Raw genomic sequence first — 24,777 nt, 5'->3', positions numbered from 1 at the left:
AACCCTAAAGACCGCACCAAAAAACTACTAGAACCGATAAATGAATTCAATAAGTCACAGGATACAAACAATAAAATACCTAGAAATTGACCTTAACCAAGAAGATCAAAGACTTGTACTATGAAAAGCATAAAACACTGAAAGAAACTAAAGGCAACAGAAATAAATGGAAAGACATTCCACTTTCATGGGCTAGATGAACAACTATTGTTAAAATGTCCATACTACCCAAAGTAGTCTACAAATTTAATGCAATCTCTATCAATACAAAAAAAGCATTTTTCACAGAGGTAGAACAATCCCAAAATTTGTAAAGAACCACAAAGACCCCAAAAGCAAAAGCAATCTTGAAAAAGAAAATTAAAGCTGGAGGTATCACAATTTCAGATTTTTAGTTACATTACAAAGCTGTAGTAATCAAAACATGATGGTAATGGCACAAAAAACACACAGGGTCACTTGGGTGGCTCAGTTAAGTGTCTTGACTCTTGACTTCAGCTCAGGTCATGATCTCTGGGTTGTGAGACTGAGCCTGTGCCAGGCTCTGCACTGGGCACAGAGCCTGCTTAAGATTCTTCTTTTCCTTCTGCCACTCCTCACCTCTCTTAAAAAATAATAGACACATAGGTGGATGGAAAAGAACAAAAACCCAGAAATAAACCCACAATTATATGGTAAATTAATGTTCAACAAAGGAGAAGAATATGCAATAGGAAAAAAAAAAGTCTCTTCAACAAAACGGTGTTAGCAAAACTAGAATAGCTACGTGCAAAAGAATGAAACTGGCCCACTTTCTTACATCATACACAAAATAAACTCAAAATGGATTAAAGACCTGAAACCATAAAAATCCTAGAAGAGAGCACAGTCAGTAATCTCCTCTGACATCAGCTGTAGCAACATTTTTCTAGATATGTCTCCTGAGGCAAGGGAAACAAAAGCAAACACAAACCATTGGGACTACATCAAAATAAAAAGCTTCTGCACAGAAAAGGAAACAGTCAAGACTAAAATGCAACCTAGATATTTTGCAAATAATACATCTGATAAATAGTATTCAGAATACATAAAGAACTTAAGACAACACCAATAGGGCAGCCCTGGTGGTGCAGTGGTTTAGCGCCACCTGCAGCCCAGGGCCTGATCCTGGAGATCCAGGATCGAGTCCCATGTCAGGCCCCCTGCATGGAGCCTGCTTCTCCCTCTGCCTGTGTCTCTGCCCCTCTCTCTCTCTCTGTCTCTAATAAATAAAATCTTAAAAAATAAATAAAATAAAAGCTTTTGGTTGATAACAGAATTTAAATGTGGAATAAATGTGTAAATAAGTATAATTTCAGGATAAGATGTAAATGATAATTCTCAAAAGAGAAGTTAAATAATATAAAATAATAATCTGAAAACAGTAAACTACCTGTATGTCCCAGATTATGCAACAGAATCAGGAAACAGGAGGAAATGCATGAAAGAAAGTGATTTTCTCATCTTACAAAAGAACAACCAGAAAATAATATTTATGGTTGATGTAAATAATGGGAAACTATAAGGTAAAAGAAATGTTTATGGAGTACTAACAAAATGTAAAACAATGGTACTCCTTTCAGGTCACGTAAGAAAAGTGTTCAAGAAAAGACATTTTTTAAAGTGAGAAAGAAATCTAGGTATGCCAACTGCTAGAGTCCCTGTGGAAAAAAGTATGTAGGTTCTTCCAAAAGTTAAAAATAGAACTACTGGGCAGCCCAAGTGGCTCAGCGGTTTAGCGCCACCTGTAGCCCAGAGCGTGATCCTGGAGTCCCATGTCAGGCTCCCTGCATGGAGCCTGCTTCTCCCTCTGCCTGTGTCTCTGCCTCTGCCTCTCTATTAAATAAATAAAACCTTTAAAAAAAATAGAACTACTATATGATCCAGTAATCACACTACTGGGTATTTAAGCAAAGAATATGAATATGCTAATTCAAAAAGATATATGCACCCTTGTATTTATTGCAGCATTATTTACAATAGCCAAATCATGGAAACAGCACAAGTGTCCATCCATAGATGAATGCATAAGAAATATGTGGGGTGTGGATGCTCGGGTGGCTCAACGGTTGAGTATCTGCCTTCGGTTGAGCGTGATCCTGGAATCCAGGATCAAGTTCCACATTGGGCTCCTTGCAGGGAGCCTGCTTCTCCCTCTGCCTGTGTCTCTTGTGGAGGCCGAGAAAATTAAGGCCATTCCACTTTAAGTTCAGAGTTAGCACAAGTACAGCCATCCCAGGCCCCTGTGAATAAGAGCTGAACTTTACCTTACTTCAGTTATAGGAAGAAAACAGCTTACAGCTTAACATCCTAGAAAGCCCCATATTAGAATGAGAACAGAGCTCAATGCCCTTGAAAGCCCCATATCAGAATGTAAACAGAACTTGAGAAATTCCTCCACCCCTTCTGGAGGACCCCCTAGACCAGCCCTTAAAACTAAGCTGAAACCCACCTCGGGGTCCAAGTCCCTGCTATGTCGGGTATACTTGGACCCAAGCTCGAGCTTATAAATAAACCCTCATGGGCAGCCCCAGTGGCGCAGGGGTTTAGCGCAGCCTGCAGCCCGTGGTGTGATCCTGGAGGCCCAGGATTGAGTCCCACATAGGGCTTTCTGCATGGAACCTGCTTCTCCCTCTGCCTGTGTCTCCGCCTCTCTCTTGCTCTCTCTGAATGAATAAATAAATCTTTAAAAAACAAATAAATAAATAAACCCTCGTGTGTTTGCATCGGTGTTGGCTCCTTGGTGGTTTCTCGGATTCGCAATCTTGGGCACAACATCTGCCCCTCTCCTCTGTGTCTCTCATGAATAAATAAATAAAATCTTAAAAAAATATATATGTAGGATGTGTGTGTTTTACAATAACATGGATGGATCTAGAGAATAATACTAAGCAAAATAAGTCACTCAGATAAGACAAATACTGTATGATCTCACTCATATGTGGAATATAAGAAACAAACAAAAATACAAAGGAAAAAGAGACAAACCAAAACACTGACCCTTAACTATAGGGAACAAACTGACGGTTCCCAGAGGAGGTGAGTAGGGGATGTGTGAAATAGGTGAAGAAGATCAAGAATGCATTTATCGTGATGAGCACTGAATAATGTACATGATTTTTTTTAAAGATTTACTTGACAGAGTGAGAAAGCACACAAGCAGGGGCAGCAGCAGAGGGAGAAGGAGAAGTAGGCTCCCTGCTCACCAGGGAGCTCTACATGGCCCTCTATCCCAGAATCCCGGGATCACAATCTGAAAGAAAGGCAGATGCTCAATTGACTAAGCCACCCAGAGGCCCCTGGAAATGATTTTTCAATCACTATATTGTACACCTGAAACTAATAGAACATTGTATGTTAACTATGCTGGAATTTAAAAAAATAAATTAAACAAAGAAAACAAAATAGCAAGAAAGCATTTTTAAAAGCTTTACAGGGATCCCTGGGTGGCACAGCGGTTTGGCGCCTGCCTTTGGCCAAGGGCGCGATCCTGGAGACCCGGGATCGAATCCCACATCGGGCTCCCGGTGCATGGAGCCTGCTTCTTCCTCTGCCTGTGTCTCTGCCTCTCTCTCTTTCTCTCTCTGTGACTATCATAAATAAATAAAAAAATTTAAAAAAAAAAATAAATAAATAAAAGCTTTACAGATTACCAATTATTCAGTAAATAAATTTACCCATTAAAAGTCCTTTACATATGACATTTTAAGGTATCTGCATATAACCCATTTAAAACAAATAGCTCTAGAAAGCTTAAGTGGAAAAGGTAAAGATTAAAGGAAAACAAAGGTTACATCAAAATAGAACGCAAAATGTAAAAACATCACGAGAAAAGAGGATCATTTAAAAAAATCCACAAGTAATACAATTTTATACTCTAAAAGTGCTAAAATATATATAAAGTAAAAACTGTTAAACATGCAAAAAGAAGTAGATATAAATTCAGAAGTAGAGAGACTTGTTTAGATGTGCAATTATAGTCAGCATAAATATAAACTAGGTTAAATGAAAGTCACTTGAATTCAATTAGTGTAGGCCTTACATATGAGAGTTTGGTCTTAAAAACAAAAGGTGATAAAAACATTTAAGAATGTCCTTTTGTGTAGTGATCTGAAGAATGGAGGGTAAACAGAATAGAAGACAATCTTCCTAAATGAAAGACTGAATGGCAATCAATTTATTGCCCATGGTCAATCCCATAATGAAATACATTTCTAGGAAATGGTACTTTGAGAAGGCTGATTCCCATTTGGGAGTGCCCTAGTCTATGTTTTATATATCTCTTCACTCTTTACAAAGTGCTTTCACATTCCCATTACTTACAACATTGTAAAAAAAACAGGAAAGGACAGAGACATGTAGAGAACAAAACAGAAACTCTTGGAAGCAAAAGAGCATGCCTAAAGGAGGGGAATTCCTATTGCCCTAAGAGGATTTTAGGTGTAAGTACCACTTCCTCTCACATTCAGCATTTCTACTCCCACCAAAAAGAGTATTGACAGGAAGCAGCAACAACAGCAGTGAAAGACAAACAAGAGTGTGAAGGGCATGGTTACAGCCTTGGCTGGGGTATTCTGTGCTACAACTGTTCAAGGTATACAGCACTTTTTACTTCTTATCCTATAAATTTATTTTCTAATATTTCAAATGTCTTCATCTTTTCTAAAAGATTTAGTAAATTTTTATTTAACCTCATATATAAGTTACTACTGCTTTGACAGAAAATGCTTGAACTGTTTAAGGCATTAGAGATAATTACTGAAACTAGAAATGATAAACTTCATGGAGTTTGATTTGGCTACAATATCTGGCAAGAACCTTTACCAATAATTTTAAATATATGTTAAGAAGATTTTATGTAAGATGTTAGCTAGCTAGAAAAATTCTTTTTTTTTTTTTTAAGATTTATTTATTTATTCATGAGAGACAGAGAGAGAGAAAGAAAGAGAGAGGCAGAGACACAGGCAGAGGGAGAAGCAGGCTCCATGCAGCGAGCCGGATGCAGGACTCCATCCCAGGGCTCCAGGACCATACCCCTGGGCTGAAGGCTGGTGCTAAACCACTGAGTCACCCAGGGATCCCCTAGAAAAATTCTTGAGTACAAAAACAAGAGGCGAATAATCTTTATCTCCAATAAACTTTCATGCTTCCCTTTATTCTTTAAAGATCTGTTTACAAATTTAAAGAGAAAATCAGTATCTTTCTTATATTCCTTTCCCTGTAACAGCAATGTCAAGTGCTATTTGACAAACTGCGCTCTTCATCGTTAATGAAAACCCTGCTCGTAATCTTCACCAGGATAAGCTATAATCATCTGCGGCAATCGGATGTATTAGTAACTGATGCTGTGATCCATTCTAGATTTCCCCATGTTCAAAGGAGGATGCTGTCTTTGCATAGGCCCTGGAGTAAAAGCAGTGTAAGTGGCAGATGTTGAGAAAGCTACCATAATTTACCCAAGTAACAACTGTGACAAAATAGAAGTGATGTAAGTAATGAACTTGCTAAAGAGGACAGTAGTGGAAACTTTGTTTTGTGTGTGTTTCTGTTTTGCCTATGTTTTCCCATCCAAAATTAAAGATTGTTTTAGATCTTCCCTTAACAGTATCACCCTGAGAGCACAGAAAGGAGAAAGATGTCTAAATCCCAAATTGAAGCAAGCATTATAATCAAGGTAGGGTGCCAGATTACTTCCATTTCCTGAAGATTTTATCCAAGACATATCTTTTGAGAAAACAGACTTGCAGAAAAGATTCTGCTAGGATTTTGTATGAGGTATTTTGATAAGAGGTCTCTGGTTTAACTAGCTTTCCTTTTTCTGCCTTATGTTTTTACATGTTAACTCAATCACTGGAAAACAAGAACAGCATGTTTATAAAACTCTCATTTTCTCATTTCAGAAAATTGAAAGAATGAATTTTTTAAAATCTCAAAATGTATGAAGTCCTAGGAAAGAGAATTTGAAAACCTAGAACAAGTTTACTGTGTGACAACTGAAGTGATTAAGAATTCCACAATTGGAAACGGATTTTCTCCTGCCTGTTGCAATGTATATTCACGCATTTCTACATCAGTAAACCTCAGAAATCTGATGGTTAGAACTATTCTTTTGTGATTATGAAAACATTTCTGTATCTAGAAGTTATGTTTTTGTACTTGATCAATCTGCCATATTACAATCTTCACTTACAATAGAGACATTATTTCTGGAGTCAAGACCTTATATCAAATGCATCCATGTGTGTAAGAGACATTCCCCAAATAATTTTTAAATGCAAATCTACATTTTGAATCAAAGCACACACACACACACACACACACATATATATATTCCTTCTATATATGTACATATATAAAAGGAAATAGTTCTTATACATACTTGTTTTATAAAAAGGCTATAATTCACAAAATGTACTATGAAAAAATTATAAGCTAAGAAAACTGGTAAGAGTACAATATTTCCTAAATAAATTCATAGTTCTGGTCTTTTATTTTTAAGATTTTATTTATTCATGAAAGACATGGGGGGTGGGGGGGGGGAGGCAGAGACACAGGCAGAGGGAGAAGCAGGCTTCCTCCAAGGAGCCCGATGTGGGACTCGATCCCAGATCCCGGGATCCCTTTGGCTCAACCGCTGAGCCACCCAGGCGTCCCCATAGTTCTGGTCTTAATTTGATTTTTTTCAGCAGCTTTTTTTTTTCATTGAGATTTTGTTGTGGTGATTTTGTTTTAAGTGAGCTCCACACTGGAAGCCCCATATATGGCCTGAACTCACAACCCTGAGATCAAGACCTGAACTGAGACCAAGAGTCAGATGCTTAACTGACTGAGCAACCCAGGCATTCCTTTCACAGAGATGCACAATAAGGATATGTGTGTTTACTTTGCATTTTGGTTTTATTTATACTTACAAATTATAGCAATATTTTGGAGACATTTTTAATTTAAATATAAAATACTTTTGCCCACCAAGAAAACATTGAAAAATGAACATATACATTTGTCTGGCAATCACCTTTACTTTCTGGGGTTCTTTTTATTTTTCTTTCTTTTAAAGATTTTATTTGTTTATTTCTAAGAGACACACAGAGAGAAACAGAGACATAGGCAGAGGGAGAAGCAGGCTCTCTGCGGGGAGCCCGATGCAAGTCTTGATCCCAGGACCCCAGGATCACACCCTGAGCTAAAGGCTCAGATGCTCAACCACTGAGATACCCAGGAGTCCATCTTTTTCTTTTATTTAATTTAAATTCTAGTTATAATTAATATACAATGTAATCTTAGTTTCAGGTGTAGAATTTAGTGATTTAACACTTACATACAACATCCCGGTGCTCATCACAAGTGCCCTCCTTAATCCTCATTACCTATTTAACTCATCTTCCTGCTTACACACCGTCTGGTAACCATCAGTGTGTTCTCTGTAAGTTAAGAGTCTGCTTCTTGGTTTGCCTCTCTTTTTCCTATGTTCATTTGTTTTGTTTCTTAAATTTCACAAAGGACTAAAGGCATCTGTCTTTCTCTGATCGACTTACTTTGCTTAGCATAATACTCTCTAGCTCCATCCGCATATTTCCCTGTACATATTTATGTGTGTATACACACACACACACACACACACACCACATCATCTTTATCCCTTCTTCAATCAATGGATACTTGGGCTCTTTCCATAATTTGGCAATTGACAAAGTACAACATCCATTCATGATAAAAACCCTAAACAAAGTAGGATTAGAGGGAATATACCTTAACATAATGAAGGCCATATACAAAAATACCTACAGCTAATATTATCAATGGGGAAAAACTAAGAGCTTTTCCTCTGTAGTCAGGAACAAGGCAGGATATACACTCTCACCACTGTTATTTAACATTGTACTGGAAATGCTAGCCACAGCAATTAGAGAACAAAAAGAAATAAAGTGCATCCAAATCTGTAAGGAGGAAGTCAAACTTTCACTATTTGCAGATGACATGATATTCTATATAGAAAACCTGAAAGACTCCACCAAAAAACTGCTAAAATTGATACACAAATTAGGTGAAGTCACAGGGAGCAAAATCAACATAGAGAAATCTGTTGCATTTCTAGACATCAATAATGAAGCAGCAGAAAGAGAAATCAAGGAATCAATCCCATTAGCAATAAGATCTCTAGGAATAAACCTAACCAAAGAGGTAAAAGATCTGTACTCCAGGATTCTTTTTCTCAGAAAAATTGACTTTTCAGTCTTGCCTACACCATAAAATTTTGGGATACCTAGACGATTTTAATTTGAAAAGAATCAAAATCATTTTCTTGTAGTAAAATACCACAACCCTTCTTAAAACAGAAACCATCATATATTTTCCAAAAATTGAGATGCCTTTAATAATTTTAATTCATATTTCAAGAAATATACAGCTACCTGTCATCACATAGAATTGTTAAGAAATATATTTTAATGAGTAATAGTGAAAGACAGTGGTCCCTTCTTACTTAGGGCAAATCTCTTTTTATGGGAGTCTGGATTGGAGGCCAAAAGAGAAAAACAAAGGGAGGAGATCTTCCCAGGTAGCCAGAGCAAGGTGTCGGCCAGACCACTCCTACCCTAGACTTTGAACTCCAGCTAGCACCACAAAGATGCTATCAGTAAAAAAAAAAAAAAAAAAAGTATTTATTTTAAAGTGGCAGTAGGGGGGGATCCCTGGGTGGCGCAGCAGTTTAGCGCGCCTGCCTTTAGCCCAGGGCGCGATCCTGGAGACCCGGGATTGAATCCCACATCGGGCTCCCAGTGCATGGAGCCTGCTTCTCCCTCTGCCTATGTCTCTGTCTCTCTCTCTCTCTCTCTCTCTGTGTGACTATCATAAATAAATAAAAATTAAAAAAATAAAAAATAAAAAAAATAAAGTGGCAGTAGGAATAGTATATAAATCTTAGAACTGTGGCTTCCTAACACATATTCCTGTAGCATGACTATGGTTAGTCCTCCCTGCTAACCCAAGGGTTAGCTCCCTTGGATTTTTGTCCATTTTCCAAGCCTGATTCTTCAGTCTTCCTACAGATTGTTCAACTAACAAATTCTTTTTCTATTAAAGCTAACCAGTGTTGGTTTCTCTACCTGTAACCAAAAATTTTAGCTGACATAGCACTTTATATAGACACCTCTACATTTGAAACACGAAAATATTTGTTACAGAATTGCCATAAAATAATCAGGTATTTCTGTTTATTTAAAAACAAACAAAAGGGGCACCTTCATGGCTCAGATGGTTGGGCGTCTGCCTTCAGCTCAGATCTTGATCTCCAGGTCCTGGGATCAAGCCCCACACTGGGCTCCCTGCTCAGTGGGGAGTCTGCTTCTCCCTCTACCTCTACCTCCTGCTCATGTTTGCTCTCTCTCTCATATAAACAAAATCTTTAAGAGAAAGGGGATTTTAACTTATTATCTGTGCATCTTTCCCACTGGTATCAGTGCCAACTGTAACGCAGATCAGAGAATGGACAGAAAAGTAAACAGCAGATCAAGGTACCTGGTACCAAACAGGCCTTCTTTCTGACTGGTGCCTGTAAGCAATAATGAGACGCCACTTGTTATCCAGGGTATTTGTGTATAAATCTATCTAATTTATATCACATATTTATACTATGATATAATATATAGTATAAAGACATGTAATAAATAATACAGATATACAGCACACATATATATTTTATCTACCACAAACAAATTTTCATATTGAAATGAGACGTCTATATAAATTCCCAGGATAGTTTTAAGACCTGGATCTAATATTTTACTTTGTAGCCAGTTCCTTTTTTAAGAGTATCTTTAAAAATTCATTGAGCTAGGACTACATGATAATTTGGTATTTTTAGGAAATTTGTATAGACCAGTCCACTATATAAGCAGATAACATATACTTAAATTTCATGGCAAAATAAGCATATTAAAGAATGAACACACTTGAGCCAAGATTCTTCCCACCTCAGTACCTTTGCATATACTACTCCTCTGCCCATTTCATCACTAAACTAAATCCTATTAGTCACTTAAATCTCAGCTTCAATTGCATTTTCACCAAGAGTTCATCTTTGAAACTACCTCTTCAATCTCAGTTAGACTAGATATCCTACTTGTTTTTGTAACACTGTCTGCTTTTCTACCACACTATTTATTGCAACTGTATTTAATGCAACTGTAAAGAATTATTCTGCTGTTTAATATCTGCTCTTCCTCCCATAAGTATAAGCTCAATTAAAAAGCCATTTTAGTCCTAACCCATAGTAAAGTGCCTGGCACATGAGCCTCTCAATAAATACTTGAGAAGAGAATGACTGAATGGCAACAGAAACTAAGGAGAACGGAATTTACAGCAGAGAAACAGCATGAAGGAATGTACAGTGGTAAAAAAAAAAAAAAAAAAAAAGAAAGCAGGTGAGTCTTGAAAATAACAATTAGACTGATTTGGAGTGAAGATATAAAGGACTCCAAAAGTCCAGGTACACAGCCTTGAGTTTTACTCTTTATAAAGTGGAAATTCACAAAACATTCATGAATAGGAAAATGAACTTATCCAAGTTGTTTTAAATTATTCTGGGAATGGCATAGAAGGTTGATTGGAAATAGGAAAGACTGGGAAAAGAAATATGTTGCCATAGCTCAGGTCTGTATTTCCCAAACTTCCAGTCATTCTCATACCATCTTTATAATTTTTTTACTGTATTTTCTGATCAATCTTCATTATATTTTACAAATTCTGTGTATCACCTTTATTTTGCTTACATTTACATAAAAAGGCAAATTTTTACTACTATGTGTGAAATCAGTGTCACTTGATATAGAAATAAAATGTAACAATAAAAGGAAACACAATGAACAAATACTAAATTCCAGCTAGATGTTACCATGTGCCAAAAAAATTCAAAGCCTCAGGCCTTCTCTGTGTTTGTCAAATAGTTGATGAAGTGTTTGAACACCATACTAATATCTAACTGAGACTTTCAATGACTTAATCAGAGGGACTGAAGTTAAAAATTAATTAATTAATTAATCAGGCAGCCCTGGTGGCGCAGTGGTTTAGCGCCGCCTGCAGCCCAGGGTGTGTTCCTGGAGACCCTGGATCGAGTCCCACGTCAGGCTCTCTGCATGGAGCCTGCTTCTCCCTCTGCCTGTCTCTCTCTCTCTCTCTCTACGAATAAATAAATAAAATCTTTAAAAAAAAAGATTAATTTCTTAACTAATATTAAATGTTATTATAAGTGAGCTCCTTGGTATTATCCCACACTTCAGCAAACACTGGTTCAAAAAGTAAGGGCAGGGATCTCTGGGTGGCGCAGCGGTTTAGTGCCTGCCTTTGGCCCAGGGCGCGATCCTGGAGACCCGGGATCGAATCCCACATCGGGCTCCCGGTGCATGGAGCCTGCTTCTCCCTCTGCCTTTGTCTCTGGCTCTCTCTCTCTCTGTCTCTCAGTCTTTCATGAATAATAAATAAAATCTTAAAAAAAAAAGAAAAAAGTAAGGGCAGTAAGTTAAACAGTATTACCATATGACCCAGCAATCCCAGTTAAAAGTATGTAACTAAAAGAACTGAAAAGGGTTATTCAAACAAAAACCTGAACACAAATGTTCATACAGCACTATCCACAATAGCTGAAATGTAGAAACACTCAAATATCTATCAAAAGATAAATGGATTGGGCAGCCTGGGTGGCTCAGCGGTTTAGCGCCACCTTCAGTCCAGGGCGTGATCCTGGAGACCTGGGATCAAGTCCCACATCGGGCTCCCTGCATGGAGCCTGCTTCTCCCTCTGCCTGTGTCTCTGCCTCTCTCTCTCTCTCTTTCTCACTCTGTCTTTCATGAATAAATAAAATCTTAAAAAAAAGATAAATGGATAAAGAAAATGTGGTGTAATACATAATAGAATATTATTTAGCCATAAAAAGAAACAAAATACTGACATAGGCTACAATATAGGTGAACTATGAAAATAAGATGCTAAGGGGCGCCTGGGTGGCTCAGTAGGTTAAGCGTCTGACTCTTAATTTTGGCTTGGGCTCCCCATGCTCAGCATGGAGACTGCTTTTCCCTCTCCCTCCCCCAACTTGTGCTGTCTAAACTAAATAAATTGATTAATTCTTTTGGGGCAAGGGGAGAAGATGCTAAGTAAAAGAAACATAACACAAAAGGTAACATATTGTATGATTCTATTTATATGAATTATCCAGAATAAGGAAATCCATAGAAACAGAAATAAGATTAGTGGTTGTCAGGAGCTGAGAAGAGAAGATAATGAGGAATGACTGCTTAATGGGTACAGGGTTTCTGTTTAGGGTAATAAAAAAGTTTTAGAACTATATAATAGTGATGATTATACAACACTGTGACTATACTTAAAGCCATTGCACTGTATAGTTTTAAATTAAAATGCTAACTTTTATATGTGTTTTATCACAATATAAAAGGGCTAAACTGAAGTAGTAATGGTGAAAACAAATACTATGAGATTACATTGCAGAAGAAAAAGCAACAAGACTTAGTGACAAACTCATGTGAAGATTGAAGCTGAGGAAAGGAATCCAGGAAAATGCTAAGGATCTGAATCTGAAAAGAAAGCAGAGAAGAGAATCAGGAGGGACGCCTGGGTGGCTCAGCAGTGGAGCATCTGCCTTCAGCTCAGGGGGTGAACCCAGGTCTGGTGATCAAATCTCACATCGGGCTTCCCGCAGGGAGCCTGCTTCTCCCTCTACCTATGTCTCTGCCTCTCTCTGTCTCTCATGAATAAACAAATAAAATCTTAAAAAAAAAAAAAGAGAGAGAGAGAATCAAGAAAAGAGTTGAGATTCTGAGGTTTAAAAGAATAATACTGCCACTAACACAAGTAGGGAGATGATGAGGGGAAGACACAGTTTAGCAAAGAAAACCACAGGGTGGGTTTTAGTGAGATGCCAAATATTTAGTGATTTAGAAAGTCAGAACTGTTTCCTCTAATTAACCAAAAGAAGCTTATAAACATATGGAATAATTGTGGATAATAATGCTAGAAAACATATTTAATTATGTTTGGCTATTGAGTATGTACTAAATATACCCACTTAGAATTAGTATACTTCTTTAGTAATGTTTCTTAAAGATTCCTAGAACCAACAAATATAAATCTTTACAATACAGTGAATGCATCCTGTGGGTTACAAACAGTACACTCTCACACCCACAACTGTTTGAATTATCTGGTAGGAGGGAGAAAGGTAATGTTACTTAGTTGCTTCTTGCCTTGTCTGCAAATTTTATTTGAAACTGGCAACTATAGTTTCAATGCAGGTAAGTATCAAAGAGGATAACTACACTTCCTGGAAATCCCAGCACCATAAATGCAGATGAAGCTGCTTGGTACTACTCAATAAACTATTATATTAGAAATGCCCTGAGGTAAATTAAGAGACTTTACATAATTTCTCATAAATCATAATTTAGCATTCTCGTTTAAACTGTTTACAAAGAATGGGGCACCTGAGTGTCTCAGTTGGTGAAGCATCTGCTTTCCACTCAGGTCATGACCCCAGGGTCCTGGGATCAAGTCCCACACCGGGCTCCTTGCTTAGGAGGGCGCCTGCTTCTCCCTCTCACTGTCACTCCACCTGTTTTGTGTGCATGTTCTATCAAATACATACATAACTCTTTAAATGTTTTACAAAGAAAAGATAAATTGTCAATAAGAGCTTGAAGAAAATGAAATGATGATCTGAAATATGGAATATTGGGACTCAGTGGGTTAAGCATCTGGCTCTTGATTTCAGCTCAGGTCATGATCTCAGGGTCGTGGGATTAAGCCCCACATTGGCTGTGTGCTCAACAGAGTGAAGATTCTCTCTCTGCTCCTTCCCCCACTCATTCACTCTCTAAGAATAAATAAATCTTAAAAAATAAAATATGGAATAGCATGCACTATTAAACTACACATTGAATTACATACTTCAGATTTCTCCTCTCAAAAAAGACAATAATGAATCAATTACAATTAAATCTAAACCTGTTCTAAGTCTTTGATTAAAAATGGAACAAAAGTGACAACACAGGTGGCTCAGAGGTTGAGTGTCTGCCTTTGGTTCAGGGTGTGATCCTTGGGTCTGGGATTGAGGCCTACATTAGGCTCCTTACGGGGAGCCTGCTTCTCCCTCTGCCTATGTCTCTGCCTCTCTGTCTCTTTCATGAATAAACAAAATCTTTTTTTAAAATGGAACAAAAAATTCATAGGATATTAATTTTATTTAAATCTCTGGTTTATGAGAGAGGAAAGTAATGCACCCTTACTAAAATATGATCACTTTTATAATGCTCTCAAATGTTACCTCCTCTTCCTCCAAATGACTAAGTCTGCCATAATTCTAAGTGTCCTCCCAAATGCATGAGCTCAGAAACATAGCACTATATTTCAAAGTATGATTCTGTTTTCTAAAGCAATTCTAAAAGAAGTCCAATGCTGCCCCCAACTCTACCTATACCATGACCCTGGCCTCTCTTCATCAAAAACCATAAGCTTATGGCCTATCTGCTCGTTATCACACCCCAGATTGTCACAAGATTCTGAAGATGAAATCACCTAAATTGCCTTTAATTCATATGTCAGCACAAAAAATTTATCTATACACACCACACATTCACACACATATATTCCATTAAGCCTGCTAAAAAAAGACAGTAGGAAGCAAAGCAAGGATTAGGAAGGAACCTCTTGTCATTTATATTTAGCAACTGTCCAAATGACATTACCTGCAAGTACAATCCATACTACACTAAATGTCTTCAATTCATCTGTTTCTCTTCTATCTCTGTGGTTCAAGCATCAGTTCAAGCCCTAATTAGCTCTTATTCCTACTCTAAGAGCCTCCCTAGCCTCCCTCCAAGTTTCCAACAGTTACCTTTGACAAAGACTCTCATTGACCAAGCTTTAGCTTGCTCCTCAGAACCCTCTTCGCAACAAGGTCTTGACCTCTGAACTCCTGTGTTCATCATCTTTGCAGGATCCAGTTTCACTAAGGATTCTAAGAAGTTTAACAAGAATTCTCCACCCTTGACACCTGATTGCTCTTGATATTTGGTCAATTTCCTCATCTCCTACCATCCCCCAGTGGTATCTGATCACTTTGGCCTGCCTTCAGCAAGAATCCTTCATAGATCAGTTTAGCAAAAATTACCCTACTCCCTTAATTTTATAAACACTATAAAATACACTACACTAATCCCCCCTGCCACCCCCCCCACACACACAAATACACTCATTAGCTATAAATCCTTACTTTTCTATACTGTATTTGGAATTGAGCCCCATTCTATTCTGAGTCTCTTTTGAGTCCCTATTGCAATAGTTCTGGAACAAATATGTTTTTACTGCTTTTACTTAAGTTGTTTAGCTCTTATTTTCTCTGACATCTTCCAAAATGCAAATCTGATATTTTCCTTTTAAAATCTTTCAACACCTTCTCACTGCATTCTGAATAGAGTACACACTGCTTAGCCTATCTTTATAAATGCTGCTGTTAACTCCTTAAACTATCTACTCCCATCATATTCAATTATTTGTCACTTCCACGCTATTTTCTGAAATGCCCTTCTCCTTCACCTACCTGTCCAACACCTACTCACCTTTCAAGACTCTGTTCAAGAGTAACCTGCCATAGGAGCAAAGAGAAAGGGGGGAGGGGAATAAAACAAGATCTAATTAGAGAGGGATACAAATCATAAGAGACTCTTAATCATAGGAAACAACTGAGGGTTGCTGGAGGGGAGGAGAGTTGGGTATAGGGTAACTGGGTGATAGACACTAAGGAGGGTACGTGATGTGATGAGCGCTGGCTATACTATAAGACTGATGAATCACTGAACTCTACCTAATCACTGAACTAATAATATACTATGTTAATTAATTGAATTTAAATATAAAAAATAGACTTCTCAGAAAATTTGACTAAGTTTAGGCATGAATTATTTTCTGTATTATAGGAAAACTTGGGAATATTATCAAGGAAATTAATTTTCAGTATTACAGTACTCAAGACATTGGTTTTTTGCTGTTTTTGTATACAATTTTTTTGTATACAGTTTTTAAAAAGAAGAAAATATCTGAAAATATCTAAAAATATCATGAATGTAAAGATCTCAAAATTAAGGGTCACATTGATAAAGGACATTTTGATAAAAAGAGGTGAACTGGTCCGTGCAAAGAATCATTTTCTTAAAAAAAAAAAAAAAAAGAGAGAATCATTTTCTTAAGAAACAAAAATGAATCTCTGGATTCACAAGAAAAAAAGTTACCTGCCATAATCCTTTCCTAAGCCATCTAACACATACACATTTTAGAATACATCTCTCTCCTTACTATCTCTACTATAATACATCATTCTCACCTGCTTACAATGCCTTCTTTTCCTAGGAGATTCTAAGACTCCTTTCAGCAATCATGGATCTCTTTGATGATCTCTGAGTATCCATGGCTGGTTGTCAATTATTCTACAATACATGCTTTTTTCAGGACTAAGATCATGTCATACTTCTTTGAACTCTTATAGCACCTATGTATCTAGTACCTTGGCAGATGCTCAATCCTTGCTAGTAAAATAAAACTCTTGTTGGTGCCTGGAGCACCAGAAATCAAAGGTTTTCACCAGATTCTGCATAAAGTGGTCTTCTAGTTGTATGGTAAGTAATCTTCACATTTGTATAGTTGGCATATGTTGTACTGAATAAATGCTCTTAGAAAATTCATAGACACTACAAGTACTCATGTTTTTCTAACTTATAGTAGTAATAATCTTGCGAATCATTTGTATTTTCATTAATTTGTCATTACCATTGTTTTCTATTTTGCATTAAAATATATATTTATATACAATGCATAATAAATATATTTATTATAAAAATATATGACAGTAGTTCTCAATGTGACACTACCACCTTCATCCCCTAAGCATCTTTTTTTCGGGTAAGATTTATTTATTTATTTGAGAGAGAGAGAGAGAGAGAACACAAACAGAAGGGGCAGAGGGAGAGGGAAGAGGAGAAGCCAACCCCCCCACTGAGCAGAGAGCCTGATGTGAGCTTTATCCCAAGATAAAGGGATCACGACCTGAACTGAAGGCAGAGGCTTAACCAACTGAGCCACCCAGGCCCTTCCCCCAGGGATCCTTGAGACACTTTCAGAAGTCTATAAAGTCAAAGATTTATTTATTTATTTTAGAGAGAAAAGACTACATGTGCATGAGTGGGGGAAGGGGCAGTAGGAGAGGGAGAGAATCAGACTCTTTGCTGAGTGTGGAGCCCAAAATGGGGCTTGATCTCACAATTCTGAGATCATGACCTGAGCCAAAATCAAGGGTCAGACACTCGACTGAGACACGCAGGCACCTCAAAAGTCAAATCTATTAAGATGAAGGCATTATTTGTCTTCTTCATTCTCATTCACTCATGAGTTTCCCAGGGGATAGCTGGCACATAATACTGCAACAAATTAAATGCATAAATAGATATGAAATCTAGCTATCTTCTATCAAGCCAGGCATTGTAAACTTTAAAGAGCTTCGCAAAAATGTAAAGCAATATTACTCTTTTCACAAAATTTTTTTTGGAAAATAGTTATTTTTCGGAAAAATATGTTTATTTCTGTTAACATGCAATGGGCTTATCACTAGGTTCTAGTAACATCCTTTCCTTACCTTGCCTCTGAGATAATATAAACTTCCCATAGCTGACCTCAGCATCCCATGTTGGTTCTTTTAATCTTGCACACTCCTTCATTAAATCCTTGTCAGAATTCCAGCTGAGTGTACCCTCAGTTTTCTTCCAGGTCCCTGGTCTGATACTCCTCTTGATCCTGGGTCAGACAGATTCATCAAGAAAACCTGTTTCTTCCTGAAGGACAACTGATGCTACTAATTTTAGATGACCAGGTGTCCTGATCTGTTGGCTAATGTCATAGATTTTGTCACTAGAGGCTGATAACAAAAGCAACATGCAGAGGCAGTAGAGTAGACTGGTTAAGAGGAGTTAGATTCCTGGAATTAGACTGCCTAAATGACAATTCTGCTACAGAATCCTATTTTGGCTTATTATAAAACGGTACAGGTTTTCTCTGCTATCTGAATGTAGAGCCTTCCTATGAAACCTTTCATAAGCCAAAATGTCATAAAGCAAAGAAATAATTACCATTAATTTACATGCAAAAATTTTTGAGTGCTCCCAGACCCAAGAAATAACTTCTCTTAGACTTTTCTGATACCTTAGGACACATTTTGCTAACAGATACACAAAATAAGTAGAGATGAAACACAGATGCTCACAGACACAGTTCAAAGCTATGGCAGCTTAATGCTGAGATGCTCAGTATAGTTCCAGGGGAAGGAGCTTGGGGGGCCATGCTTGCTGTTTGGGGTGTGCACTGTCTCAATAATGGCCCTGCAAAACAAATGCTGAACACTATTTTCCCTTTCCATCTTTTTCCATAAAAGCTAAAATCCTCTTTGTATTTTTCAGTTGTCAAAAACAGATACTAACATATATTTTTTGTAAAAGTAAAGTGTCATGGGGCATCTTTGGTGCCTTAGTTGGTTAAGCGTATGACCTTGGCTCAGGACATGATTTCAGAGCATGCCCCTCCTGTTGTTGAGCTCCCTGCTCATTAGGAAGTCTGTTTGTCCCTCTACTCCTCCCCCCACTTGTACATACATTCAAGTAAATAAATAAAATATTAAAAAAAAATCAAAGTGGCATAACAAACTTCCAAAATCCAAGGGATACTTGTAAATCTTATAAAGTGATCATTAAATGTCATAAATTTATGATTAAAATGTGATAAAATTTTAAAAAAGCACGGCTTAGCACAAAATATATGGTATTAATTTTGATATATTTTTAATAAAATAAATTTTAATACTAAGCAGTTTATTCAGATAGTTAATAAGAAAATCATTCAGATTCCTTATATTAGGAACCATGCATAACTTAGAGACCCCTGTATTGGGATTCATCAATACATCTTAAACCACATTCTTCTGGCTCTTCCAGAACCATGAAGAAAAAACCACAGAGAGGAAAGAGAAAATGAAAGAAGTTAAAAAGAAAAATAAAGAAAAAGTTTAAGAAAATAAAGAGAGATTGAGAGAGAAAGCAGGGGGGCACAAAATGGAAACCAATCCTCACCTCCTTGTCTTCTTCACCTATCCTCTGATTTTATCTCCTACCATCCCATTTATTCAGTTTAATTTACTAACCATAATCTTTCTATCTCTCCCTCTTCAGTTCTTTGATGTCTGGATTAATAACTCGATGACCCTCTCAGGACAGGATGCTGGTTTAAACACATCAATCTACTAAGCCAAAATATTGCTATAATTTAACAGAGACTCTTGGAAACTCCCCAATACTTAAGATATAAAATGACTCAGAAAAGTAGTGGCATAATTATGTCACATTTCTCTGGCTCCTCTTCAGAGGAGAAACAAGGGATATACAATTATTTCCCTGAAGTGAGAACTTTATGGTAAATTAATTTTTTAATGAATCTCAGGTATATATACATTTGGATTATTCACCACTTTATCAATGATACATTGTCACCTCTGATCCATGCACACATATATATAAATACATATGTTCGGAATATAATGAAGACTCATGAATTCATTACCCAAATTGAGAATATTAAGCATCACTAAAAATACAGCTATAACCATGTTTCTTCCTCATCATGTTCCCTTGCCTCCTCTAACTCCAAGATACTTAATATCCTGAATTTTATTATTCCTTTTTTTAAATTATGGTAAAAGAAAAAATGACATTTTGCTATTTTAATCATTTTTAAGTGTACAGTTCAATGGCACTAAGTACATTCATATTGTTGTGCAACTACTATTCTCTTGTTTTAAAAATTTACATAAACAAACCTAAACAAAATATTAAACTTAAACTTTATTGTACTGAACTTCATAAAAAGAATAATCATTCTGTATTTATCTCAACACTATTTTACTTGACACTATTTTAGAAAAATTCATCTACAATTTCTGCAAACAAGTCCTGCTTGTCTTTGTCAGTTTTATTTCTGAGTATTTCAGGTTTTTAAATATTTATTATTGCTACTGTAAATTTCTTCTTTTAAATTGACATTTTAAGTTATTTGCTACTGATGTAGAAAACATGATACACTGATCTTCTAGCTATCCACTTCGATAAGTTCTGGTATTTCAACACAGTAAATTCTTTTGGGTTTCCTATACATCAGATAAACTATAAGTTTTATTTCTTCTCATCCAATTCTTATGGATTTCTCTGTTTATTTTCCAGACTAGAACTTACAGTACAATGAAAAAGAAGTGAAAAATGGGCATCTTTGTCTTATTTTGTAAACTCCCAGTGTACTTTATCATAGGTAAGTCAAGTTACCTAAATAAGCCCTTTCCTAAGAGTAAACGCTGCATGATTCCGATCCTCACAGTTGTACCTGGAGAGTCACACATATAGTTGTAGACTAACAGAAATATCTGATGACACAAATAACTTTTGCATGTAGGGGAAAAGCTGAAATTTGGCCAGAGAGCTGGCTATATTTGTGAAATGTTGGCTGATAAGAAAATTCATTTAGATTTGTTAAAATACCCTTTTAATCCCTTGTCATATTTAGAACAACTTGAAAGGTGGTTAAGGTGTTACAGTGAGCACCTGAATACAAGAAAACTGAAGCACAGATAGTCCTACCATCAAGATCATGGAGCAAGTGAGAGACACAACTGTATATTGTTATCTCTAGATGCCCAGTCCATCTCATCATCCCAACAGGTGAGGAAAGCAAAACACCTTATGGTCTAAAATGCATCCAAACAGAAGCTATTCTCAGCTCTCCCAATCATGATGATTTTAAGTGTCTATTACCCACTTTGCACTTTGCTAGGACTCTCAGTGAATGATGAAACATATCAAAAAAATTAAAAGTGTGTAACCAGCACTAACAAACAATGTCAGTTAAGGGAATTTTTGGGGAGTTCAACCAAAACTGTTGAAAGAGAGGGGTGCCTGGGTGGCACTGTGGGTTAAGTGCCCAACTCAGGTCTTAACCTCAGGATTCAAGCCCTGTGTTGGGCTCTACATTGGGCATGGAGCCTACTTAAACAACAACTATAAAAAGGGAAAGCTAGGTCCTCCTCTCCTATACCCTCCAAAGTGTACTGTCCATCAGCTGAGGGAATTCCCAGTTTACAGAAATCACTGAACTCCTGCTCACTTTTCAGGAAATTTCCTTTAAGCATACTGGTTTCTCGGAAAGCATTTTTTTTTCTTGGCCTATAACAAATCAGTCAGGGCAGACTGTTTCTTTTGGCCTGATGCCATAATGAAAGGCTTAAAGATAAACCAGCAGCATCTGAAACTGAAACTAAAGACCGAATATTTCCTTAATTCTTCTTTTCTTTCAAAACTAGACTCAGGTCAGTGAATACAAAGAAAGTATGTCAGAGATTTGAAAAAATTGGAATATAAATTTAAAGAGTTGTAATTTAGATTTTTATTCAAATGATTCACATAGGATTCACTGTGGATATAACAATAGGTGGCTTGCTATTATCCCTAGCAGGTTGGTTTTTTTTCCCCCAAATTCTTCTCCATATTGATAACACAGTTTTCCCCTAAAGCAAATCCCCATTCAAAACAAGAATAGATGGATCCCTTCGAGTCTATGCTACCAGACAACATTACAGTTACTAATTCAACTTCTGAGATACTATGATACTGGAAGAGAGTGACTTGAATACCAGACACCAATATTCCCACTCGTTGGGAGTCGTTATAAATGAATAAACTGTCTTTTTTATTTGCATTTTAGTCTCTTTAGATTTGGTGAGCAGAATTAATTCTTTGAGAACATTAATTCTTTACTCTGTATGATTACAAAAAAAAATGAGTTTCTGGACTGTAAAACTGAGACCCAGACACTACAGAACCCTTACCAAGTATTACCATCCCTATGAGACTGTACCAACCTGCCTGATTGGTTGGCTGGCTTCCTCCTATACCATTTACAACATTTCTCAAATTGTGTATATGCTTTTCCCTCCAACCATTTGCTTAAATAAGCACAATAACGTTCATCTGAATGCTCCTGGTCATAATGAGTACATTCTTCCATGACCATCCATATTATTGTCTAGCACTGACCATATGGTTTCTTCCACTAATATTCATTGTTTTGTAATTTTTGCTCTTTCCAATTAGAATACAAGCCATCAAGGACCAGCATCAGATCAGGTCACCTGAGATTAGCTTGGTTCCCAACACAAAGTACACAAAGTACACAAACAATACTGAGAATAAGCACAACTCTCATTCTTCCAACACCGTCTATGGTCATATATGTAACGCACACTGAAAAGATTTGCATTCCTTCATTCATTCAATGCATAATTACTGAGAATTTCCAATGAATAAGATCACCCTTTGTATAGTTACTCCACCGTCCTTGGAATGAAGATTCTGGACTCTGAGAATATCTGTATTGATTCTACCTATTTGAATCCACACTAACTTCTGAGGAAATTATAGTCTTAAGTTAAACTTAGTTCCTAAATCTAGAAAAATCAATACCCATGTCTTAATGTAGAAATCTGAGTCAACAGAAATTCTTTTTGAAGATGTACAATTCTCATTTATGCTGTTTCTTAAAATCTGTATAGATTCATCCATCTATCCAAACCCCCTTTCAGTATTTACTGAATACTTTCCATATGCCAGATGATACGCTAGTGGCCACAGATGCAGTTGTGATAAGACTGAAGAAACAGACATTACATTAGTAAAAAATAAACTAACCATATATCAGATAGAAATACCAAACAGAATTAAAAGGTGGTCATGGATGCTTTAGATTATATGTTAAGAGAAGGTATTATTTAGCTGAAGTCCAAATGTCAAGAAGGAATCATCTATCCATAAAATAGGGAAAAGCATTCCAGATAAAGCAATTTACGTAAAAGTCATTGTGATTGGAGTGTAGTAGCTGAGAAAAAACTATGTGAGATGAGGTCAAACATAACCTCATAAATAGCAATCAGACCACAGAGGACTTAGTAAAACAAGTTAGTTACAAAATCAGATTTAATTTTAAGTAGAAGTTGTTGGAAGATCATAAGCAGGGGGAATGACATGGTGACTTATGTTTTAAAAATACCACTCTGCTACAGCAATGAAAAAGAAAACATGTCTAGAAAAAGATTTATACAGAAATGTTGTATCAGCTTTATACTAACAACTAAAATTGATGGAAATAGAGATATTCATCAATCAACAAGAGAATGGATAAACCAAATGGTATATTGTGCAATGGAATACTATGCAGCAATAAAGGCAAACAAAATAATGATTCATGCAACTACACAGATGAATATAAAAAATATACTGAGAAAAGAAGCCTTGCACAAAAGACCACGTACTGAAATGGTCATATTTACATGAAGTTCTAGAAAGACAAAACAAATACAGTTAAAGAAAATTCACAAGAGTAGTGTCAGAAGTAAGGAGATGGGGTAAGGACAGACTGACAAGTGGCACAGAGGGATTTTTCTGGAGTGGTAGTGATGTTCTATAACCTGATAGGGACTTGGATTATACATACAAGTGTATGCATTTATGTGATTCATTTAATGGTACACTGAAGATCTGAACATTTCAATGTATGTAAATTTTACCTAAAAAAGACACACACACACACACACACACACACACACACACACATATGGGTGCCTGGATGGCTCAGTCAGTTAAGTATCTGCTTTCAGCTCAGGTCATGATCCCAGGGTCCTGGGATTGAGCCCTACTTGGATTCCCAGCTCAGCGGGGAGCCTGCTTCTCCCTTTCTTTTTCTCTCTCCTCCTTCTGCCCCACTCATATGCACATTCTCCCTCTCTTTCTCTCTCTCAAATAAATAAAATCTTAAAAAAAAAAAAAAAGAACCATAAAGACTAACACTCAATAGAAAGCACTCTGGGATGATGGAGTAATGACCTCTGAAAATCTCCTCTGTAAAAGCAAAAAAAGCACTGGAAAAAAATCTCTCAAAACAAACTTTTTCAGAACTCTACAAATTAGCCAAAAGTCTGTAGCAGTATGAAATTTATCTAAGATACAGTTTACCTCAGTGAGAACAGAAAACTCTGTGGGGGACTTTTCACTATCCTATTCTCATTCCCCTCTCCCTTGCTCTACACAATAGCCTTGAAAAATAACAGCCCCACAACAGTTCTGAAAAGCTGCCTAAAAGCCATGGAGGGGGAGAAAGGGTTTGGAACTGCCCAAAAGTCCACCCTACATGATTATCACTACTGACTTGGTTAAAAGCTTCCTTACAAGTTCATAGGGCTTGTCTTTATTTAACTTGATTCTGAGCTCACTTGGTGTAAACAGCCCTACCCCTGGGACTAATGCTAATCAGCAGCAACTATTTAACAATTATTAACAATCTGAAGTAGTTGGCTCTAATAAAAAAACTGAAATTTATCTTAAAAGAAAAAATGGAGAATGAGGTTTATGGAGGGCTCTGAAAAGCTCCAACATAGTCCTAGGAATCTAGAAGGCCACCCATTTGTGCAGGGCTGTGTGCACACACAGAAAAGATCTAATCTCTCACCTCAAACTGACCTTGAGGTTCTGCACAAACAGGAAATAAAAGCAAAGGCAGAATTGCAAACAGCTGTCAGAGCACAGAAGGCATACCCCAACATATACCCAGAGCCCCTTGGT

General features: G+C 36.8%; 2 protein-coding genes across 11 annotated transcripts in view; one reads left to right on the top strand and one right to left on the bottom strand.

The window, feature by feature from the left end:
- The window catches only part of ART3 (ADP-ribosyltransferase 3 (inactive)), a 205,710-nt gene that overhangs the window by 104,990 nt on the left and 75,943 nt on the right, over positions 1-24,777 (bottom strand). The gene's annotated exons all lie outside the window — the stretch shown is intronic.
- Positions 4,543-6,467, top strand: CXCL11 (C-X-C motif chemokine ligand 11; the record flags this gene model as incomplete). Its single annotated transcript, XM_035709611.2, is given in 4 exon segments — positions 4,543-4,612; positions 5,380-5,506; positions 5,624-5,692; positions 5,919-6,467. Coding segments are annotated over 3 exon segments (261 nt in total), but the record flags the coding sequence as incomplete, so codon positions are not given.

This window comes from Canis lupus, chromosome 32 (assembly GCF_003254725.2).
Source record: "Canis lupus dingo isolate Sandy chromosome 32, ASM325472v2, whole genome shotgun sequence".
Taxonomy (NCBI): domain Eukaryota; kingdom Metazoa; phylum Chordata; class Mammalia; order Carnivora; family Canidae; genus Canis; species Canis lupus.
This window is presented reverse-complemented; position numbering and strand designations above follow the sequence as displayed.